Source organism: Rhinopithecus bieti, unplaced genomic scaffold, assembly GCF_001698545.2.
Source record: "Rhinopithecus bieti isolate Rb0 unplaced genomic scaffold, ASM169854v2 scaffold_13349, whole genome shotgun sequence".
Lineage (NCBI taxonomy): Eukaryota > Metazoa > Chordata > Mammalia > Primates > Cercopithecidae > Rhinopithecus > Rhinopithecus bieti.
In genome coordinates this window covers 2,643,710-2,652,511 of record NW_016807772.1, presented here as the reverse complement: position 1 = coordinate 2,652,511, position 8,802 = coordinate 2,643,710, and the positions used below count along the sequence as shown (strand labels likewise).

Sequence of the window (8,802 nt, the reverse complement as noted above, 5' to 3'; positions counted from 1 at the left end):
CTTAAGTGTACAATGTTTATATTCAGCTAATATTAAGGGTTAAAATCAACTGGTAACAGTTGCTAAATAATCATTATCTCAAGCAATGATTTTCAAACTGTGTTCTAAGAATAGGATTCTATGAAGAAATTGAGGGAGTCTAAAAAATGGTTCATTTGAATTTCAAATTTTAAAATTATTTTAATTTTCAAAATATCACCTGGCTCAATTAAATGTCATGTAAGACTCAGAACTCATCTCTCTTCTCCATGCTAGTGTCTATTATAATAAAAAGAGAAATATTATGTCAACTTGTGAAAGTATTGTACAACCTATATATACTTAATAATAAGATTTAGGTCTTGCCTGATTTTTAAAATTATGATGAAGAATGCAAGTAGGCTGGGCATGGTGGCTCACACCTGTAATCCCAGCACATTGGGAGGCCAGGATGGGAAGAATTACTTGGGCCCAGGTATTTGAGACCAACCCGGGCAGCACAGTGAGATCCCATCTCCACAAAATATCATTTTTTGAAATTAGCCAGGCATGGTGGTGCACGCCTGTAGTCCCAGCTACTCAGAAGGCTGAGGTGTGAGGATAGCTTGAGCCTGGGAGGGAGGTTGAAGCTGCAGTGAGCTGTGATCGTGTCACTGCACTCCAGCCTGGGCAACAGAGCTAGACCCTGTCTCAAAAGTAAAAGGAATGCAAGTAGTTGGCAGATACTGTTTGAGATTCAACTTAGAAAAAAGATTTATTACTACTTTCAAACCGTTTGGGCAATTTAACTGAAGAATTTCCTGAAATTCCAATTAAATTACTCTAGTAGTTAAAATAACTGTTACCATTTCAGCCTCTTATCTGTGAATCAAGATTTTCCTCATATTAGACAATCAAGACAAGACACAGACATAAGCTGAGTGTTCTTTAAAATTTATTCTTCTGTTCTTCAGCACTTACTCTTCTTCACAGATTTTTATAATAAGTAAATATAAGCTTGAACTTGTGATACATTTTAAGTAAGCTTAAAATAAACTTGAACTTCCATTTGCCTTTTAAATATTGAGGTATTTTTAAGATTTCATTTGAAAGAGATTTAACTGCTAAAAATATTTGCCAGCCAGTGGCTTAAAGGTAGCCTGAGCAACTGGAAGTCTAAATAAGGTTTCTTTCTGTCAAACATGGTAGGAAGAAAAATGTTAACACCTTAAAAATTTTAAGATTTGGGAGGACAAGGTGGGCTGATCACTTGAGGTCAGGAGTTCGAGACCAGCCTGGCTGACATGGTGAAACCCTGTCAAGAATATAAAAATTAGCTGGGAATGGTGGCGGGTGCCTATAATCCCAGATACTTGGGAGGCTGAGCCAGAAGAATCACTGGAACCCAGAAGGAGCTGAGATTGCCCACTGCCCTCTAGCCTGGGAGATAGAGCGAGACTCTGTCTACTCCCCCACCACCCCCGACCAAAAAAAAAAAAAAAAAAGAAAAGAGAAAGAAATTATAAATAAGTTAAAATAGGCCAGGTGCAGTGGCTCATGCCTGTAATCCTAGCACTTTGGGAAGCCAAGGTGGGTGGATCACCTGAGGTCAGGAGTTCGAGACCAGCCTGGTCAACATGGCGAAACCCCGTCTCTATCAAAAATACCAAAATTAGCTGGATGTGGTGGTACACATCTGTAGTCCTAGCTACTTGGGAGGCTGAGGCAGGAGAATCGCTTGAACCTGGGAGGTGGAAGAGGCTGTAGTGTGCTGAGATCGTGCCACTGTACTCCAGCCTGGGAGACAAAGTGAGACTCTCTCTCAAAATAAATAAAAAAATAAGTAATAAGTTAAAATAACAAAAACCACAAAAATCAAAGCTCTTCATTTTACAGAATAAAAAAATTGAGGCACAGAGAAATGATTTGTTCTAAACCACAAAGCAATGATAAGATGCATCGTTAGTGTTTTTCAACCAACCGCATACTTTCTACTTATTCCAGATTCTTTATACTATACTTTCAAAATCAAATTTCTTAATAGTTAGTAGATTAGAGATCCTTACCTTCTGATATGATTAATTAGGTTGTCTCTGAATTATATTCAATTAACTGTACTTTAGGTGGGTTAAGGATTGAAATATTTCTCATTAGAGGGCAAGAAAAGGTAAGAAAGTAAGATGTTTCTATGCCTAGAAAGCTAAGCTACTGTAGGTCCGGAAATCAGGTTTCAGAGAAGGCAATTATTGTTTTGTCCTCTATTAGAAATAAAGGCTAAGAAATATGCTGCTGAACAAAAATTAATCCAATGAATCAATCCCAAAGGTTTAAATCAAAGGGTCAAAACCGAGAAGATACTGTTTCATTTTCTTTTTCTCTCATTTACTAGATTATTTAATGGCTGACTCTTATCAAAGAGTTTAGAAAGATATGTAGTGATGAATTTTGAAGTTATTTCTTTAGCTAAAATATATGAGGGGAGGGGCATGGAGATCAAAAACATCTCAAAAGTGATTTCCATTTATCCATCTTATCACATGTAATAGTGCTTAAAAAAAGTATCAAAAAGTAGAACATAACTGATGGGTCCTGAAGAAACAAGATCTTAGGTCCTAAAATATAAAACATTTCACTAATTTTCATTTTCTTATAATAATCAATAACAAAATTCTATAAATAATTTTAATTCTATTTTAACCTTGATCCATTGATTTTTCTGGAAACAATGATAAAGCATTCTAAATGAGCAAAAGGTACCCTACAAATAACTTTTCTTTAACAACTACAGACGGCTTCATTTTATGGAAGAAGAAAGGACGGAAAAAAGACACATATTTACTTTCCGAGTAACAGAGCTATTAGTGATGGCTCTACCTATATTTATTTATTCAGAGCAGACAAGAAGCAAGAGAGCACCTCTTTATAAATCCATTCTAGTTTTCACCAGTTTTCCAAGATAAGAAAGAAAAGAGGTGAAAGTCAAGATAAATCAGTAGAAATGATGGAAGGAATTTTTAGATAAATACTGAGAGAGACTACACTACTTTTAAAAGACCATATATGCTTTTAAACATAATACAGATAATATACTTTTAAAGTATATTAAATAAAATATTTTAATATAGATATACCAGATTTTTACAGTACAACTTATTAATATTGAACGTTAATATAAAATGTCTTCACTCAAAATGATAACTAGAAATGTACAGTATCTGCATATTAAAATGAAAGCCTAGCTTAACAATCAACTGTTTATATTTACAACTATTACAGAAAGAGACATTGTCTTAAAAGTCTCTTCAAATCACTGTATTTATGTATATCTTTAAATTAGAAATGATATAGCTTAATAAATTTGGTGTATTGCATTTTAAATAGAACTTTAAATATTTCCTTACTTTCCACTTAGTACTGCCACACCTACTGTACTCCTGGGGGTAGACATAGTGGCAACAAAATTCCACTGGCGAGCCTGAGGGTCCCATCTTTCTACTGTGTTCAGATAGCTCCAGCCATCATGTCCTCCTACAGCATACATGGGACCTTCTAGTACAGCCACACCTATGAGGAGACAGGAAACAACGACTTCAGGTTGGCTGCCGTCTTAAAAATCACATTTTAATTGAAGTATAAGTACAATAAGCCTTAAACATACAAATGGAACTGAGTAAACATTTATGATGTAGACATGTGTCCTCAGTGTTCTTAGTAGGTCGGTGGGTGGGTGGGTGGGTGGGGGGTTGAAATAGCATGGGCGTTCTGGTCTTAAAAGTTCTAGAGATTGGCTGGGCGCGGTAACTCATGCCTGTAATCTCAGTGGTTTGGGAGTCCAAGGTGGGAGGACCACTTGAGGTCAGGAGTTTGAGACCGGCCTGGCCAGTATGGCGAAATCCCTTCTCTACTAAAAATACAAATATTAGCTGGGCATGGTGGCAGGTGCCTGTAATCCCAGCTACTTGAGAGGCTGAGGCAGGAGGACTGCTTGAGCCCTGGGGGCGGAGGTTGCAGTGAGCCAAGATCGCGCCACTGCACTCCAGTCTGGGCAACAGAGTGAGACTCTGTCTCAAAAAAAAAAGTTCTAGAGGCTGGGCGAGGTGGCTCAAGCCTGTAATCCCAGAGCTCTGAGAGGCCAAGGTGGAAGGATCTCTGTGAGATTAGCCTGGGCAACACAGGAAGGCTGCCATCTCTATGAAATTTTTTTGTTAAAATTAGCCAAGCATGGTGGCATTATCTATAGTCCTAGCTAAGGTGAAGGATCCCCTGAACTCAGGAGTTTCAGGATGCACTAAGCTATGATCACACCTCTAGCCTGGATGACAGAGTGAGACCCTGTCTCTAAAAAAAATTAAAAATTTTAGAAGCAATATTTTTAGGTACAATGGTGGAAAATTATTTTAAAACTGCACCAGATGCATACACTGCTACTATTTAAAACATTTTTCAACAATTTGGATTTAAGATATATTTGGAAAAGTATTTTTATACCTTCTCCCCTATTAATTCAAATTCATGAGATTTTACTATAGTTAGATTTGATACCATGATCTATTGGTATGATTCATCAGCAGGGAGCTGAGCTAGATTCATTTGTTAATTTATTCAACAAATATCTTCTGCATGTCTACTAAGTACCGGGCACTCAATAGAATGTAACAGGTAAGGGCTGTGCCCTCATAAATCTTATAGTCAGGAAACAGACATAAAATATATTTTAGTTAATAACAATTGCTAATTTAAAAAGTGGTGCAGAGTAAAAGGATAGAGAGGGTCAGGGGAGACCTTTCTGGTAAGGTAACATTTAAGCAAGAATGTGAATGAAGTTGGGAAACCAGATTTGGAGATAGCTGGGGAAAGAGAAGGTGAAGTAGAGGAAATGGCACGTGCAAAGGTCCTGAGGTATGCTCACTGTGTCTGAGGGACAACAAGGTGGCCAGTCTGGCTAGGCAGGGTGAGTGAGGGGGAAAATATAAGAGATGAGGGAGAGTGTAGAGCCAGATCATGCAGGGCAGTCAGAGACTGCAGATAAGGACTCTGATCTTATCTCTTGTAAGGACTTTGGATCTTATTCTGAATGAGATGGAGAACGGTCTCCATGATGGCTTTCAGATGGCTTTAAGGTAGAGGGATTTGAGAAGAGGTGAGACATGATCATGGCCAGGTAAGATAAAATGTCTCACCTGGGGGCCAAAAGAACCCCTGTATTACAGATATATTTTAATTTGTGAAATCACAGCCAGATAAGAAAAATACTCATCATTCATGCATGACCCAAATCAACATATTATTCCACTCATTTATTACATATTGTACCCCACCAGTACCAGCTTTTGGAGATTTTATATGTGTGTGTGTGTGTACACATATATACACACATATATGTGTATATAAATATTCATACATGTTATTTATATGCTTATATGTGCATATACACATTTTATGTGTATATATGTATAAACAAAAATATACACATATCAAAATATACATGTGTAATATATACACATACTGTATATACATGTTTATGATACATGTATATCTCTAATTTTACATATATACATGTATATATGTATATATGTAAAATGCGTAATATGTCAAAGGGGGCAGAAAAGGGGTTCACCTAATTCAACCCATTAAAAAATGGCTTTGAAAAGAAATTTTAAGCCTGGTGTGGTAGCTCACAAGTGTAATTCTAGCACTTTCAGAGGCTGAGGCAGGCAGACTGCTTCAGCCCAGGAGTTCCAGACCAGCCTGGGCAACATGGTGAAACCCTGTCTCCACCAAAAATACAAAAATTAGCCAGGTGTGATAGTGCATGCCTGTAGTTCCAGCTACTAGACAGGCTGAGGTGGGAGGACTGCTTAAGCCCAGGAGGAAGAGGTTGCAGTGAGCCAAAAAGGTACCACTGCATTCCAGCCTAGGTGACAGAGCAAGAACCTGTCTCAAAAAAAAAAAAAAAAAAATTAGCAGAACTCTTTTTTTGAATGAAATGTCCATAAAATTCCCACATATGAAGAGATAAAAGGAATGTTTCTTAAATAAAAGATTATTTTAGGCCAGGTGTGGTGGCTCACGCCTGTAATCCCAGTACTTTGGGAGGCCAAGGTGGGTGGATTAAGAGGTCAAGAGATTGAGACCATTCTGGCCAACATGGTGAAACCCGTCTCTACTGGTGGAAATACAAAAATGAACTGGGCATGGGGGCATGCGCCTGTAGTCCCAACTACTAGGGAGGCTGAGGCAGGGAAATCACTTGAACCCAGGAGGCAGAAGTTGCAGTGAGCCGAAATTGCACCACTGCACTTCAGCCTGGCAACAGAACGAGTCTCTGTCTCCAAAAAAAAAAAAAGTTTACTTTATAGGTTCAAATTTGTAACAGTTATTTAATTATAAGGTAATTTAGTAAGAACATTGCTGTGTTGAATGACACAAAACTTTTAAATTAGGGCTTAAAGAAGACAGTTTTGAGCTATGTGATCATTTTCCTTTCAACTTGCTGCAGTTCAGTAAAGTCTTCTGTATGGCACCTAGAACTACTGACAGTATTCAATGCACAGTGTCATTTGCACAGAACAGCTGGACTATGAGCAATCACATTATATCTACTATATCCATAAGGATTTAGCCTATGTTAGAATTACATTTTCTTCCCCATGGTAGGGGAGGGGAAGCACGCAGTTGACTCATTCTACCCTGGATTTTATGGTCAACCCAAATTTCTAAGTCTCATTCATGCTCAACTCACATTTTCCCAGTCTGTGCCTATATAATAGTTGATTTTATGGACTCAAGAGTCATGTTTTACAAGTTTACTTTGTTAAATTTCATATAGTTAATTTTAAGCTCCTTCTGTCTGTCTTTGCCTTAACCCTCTGGTTTTATTTCCTTATCAAACTTCAAACTTAAGATGATCTTGCATTGAGAACTAATTACAACTAGTGGAAATCTATGTCTGTTTGATCTCTTACTGTATCCACCACCATACCCATTTCAATCTTCATCCCTAGAGAGTTTTCATTACTGTCTACTGTTATTTAGTGGAAGCCTCTGCTCTGGTGGTCAGTATTAATAAAACTGAGTATTGTATAAACCATACTATCTAAACTCAACCATACCTTCACTGGTATTGATCTTTTTTTTTTTTTTTTTTTTTTTTTTTGAGATAGATTTGTTGCCCAGGCTGGAGTGCACGATCACAGCTCACTGCAGCCTTGACCTCCCAGGCTTAAATGATTCTCCCTCCTCAGCCTCCTGAGTAGCTGGGACTACAGGCCCAAGCCACCTAATTTTTTAATTAAAAAATTTTTTCCCAGCTAATTTTTAAATTTTTTGTAGAGATTGTTTTTTCCTAAGTTGCCCAGGACGGTCTTGAACTCCTAGGCTCAAGCAATCCTCCTGCTTTGGCCTCCCAAATTGCCGGGATTATAGGCGTGAGCCACTGCATCCGGCCTCATCTTTTATGATGACCTATCAAGTTCTTTATTGCAGCATGTGAGGAATGCTTGGTGACTGCTGCTGATGCAGTGGCTGCCACACGGGTCTTCTGCCTAGTACAGCACGGGTCTTCTGCCTAGTACAGAATGTAAATGTGCTGTGGGAGCTATTGATATTTTGAGTGAATCTGCACAGTTATACTTACCAAGGCCATGTCTATGTGTGGACATAGGTGGCATCACACTCCAAGTTTTTGTTTTGGGGTTGTAGCACTCTACAGTATTCAAAGTCTTCAGTCCATCTCTTCCTCCAACCACATACAGTTTGTCATCTAGCACTGCAACACCGAACTGTAGTCTCCTCCCATTCATATTTGCTACTGGAGTCCACATATTTGTACGGAGATCATACTTTTCAATGCTTGTTGCTCCTTCATAGTAATATACAGAAGTTATATAAATAAAAATTATACCGTAATTGGTAATTTTATGAAATTACAGATACAAAAATATAATCTTATTAGCATTGAGAATAATAATTTTATTATATTTCATGAAGGTCCTGCATGATCTAGCCTCTGCCTAACTCTGTGTCCTCGACTCTTACTATTCTCCAGGGCACACACAGGGCCCAGTAAGAAAAGGTCAAATGGACAAGGATTATCTGTCAAAGGAGGGTGAGAAACAACACCCAGAAGTGGAGGGAAAAAAAGCAGAGGCTCAGTTAAGTGTCATGGAAGCCAAAGGAAGAAAGTTTATAGCAGTAGGTCTGCTATACAGTATCCCACTGAAAGGATCAAATAAGATGAAGACTAAGAAGTATTATTGGATTTAGCTACATGGAGGTCATTGATGACTTCAGAGGGAGGTTCCTTATTGAGTGGTTGAGACGTGACTGGGAGGTGAGGAAACACAGACAGTGAGCATAGAAGATTCTTCTGAGAAGTCTGGCTATCAAAGTAAGGAAAGGTAGAAATTACTAGAAGAGTTGAGGAAGGTTTTGTTTTGCTTTTAAAATTTGAAAACTCAGAGTTTGCTTAAATGTGAATGAAAAGGATCTGGTTGAGAGGAAAGCAGCTAAAAATACAGGAGATGAAAGGGATCAGAATGAACATAAGGAACCATGTTCATTATGGTTCGTGGGGAGGCAGGAAAGCACAGTACCCAGGGCACAGGCAGAAGAGCTGGCTTTCACAGGAGGAGGGGAACATATTCTACTGCAATAAGCAAGGACAGGGTAAGTACAGATCAGGTACTTTGGAAACTGTGAGGGTAAGGAGTTCAGGAGGTTGCTGCCTGAAGGCATCTATGTTTTCCTTCCTTTTTTTTTTAAGAATTGGAAGATTCCAGGACTCCTTTGTTCTCTTTATGAGTTAAGATGAACGGATGTTTAAAAAAAAAAAAAACCCTCTAA

At 38.2% G+C, this 8,802-nt stretch overlaps 1 protein-coding gene across 5 annotated transcripts in view; it reads right to left on the bottom strand.

Annotated features, from left to right (window-relative positions):
• Positions 1-8,802, bottom strand: part of KLHL5 (kelch like family member 5) — a 67,904-nt gene that overhangs the window by 10,823 nt on the left and 48,279 nt on the right. For all 5 annotated transcript variants that reach the window (XM_017883774.1, XM_017883775.1, XM_017883778.1 and 2 more), the window contains 2 exons: positions 7,595-7,819; positions 3,360-3,522 (listed from right to left, as the gene is read on the bottom strand). In XM_017883774.1, coding sequence (XP_017739263.1) covers positions 3,360-3,522; positions 7,595-7,819 — 388 coding nt within the window. The remainder of the gene's footprint in view (positions 1-3,359; positions 3,523-7,594; positions 7,820-8,802) is intronic.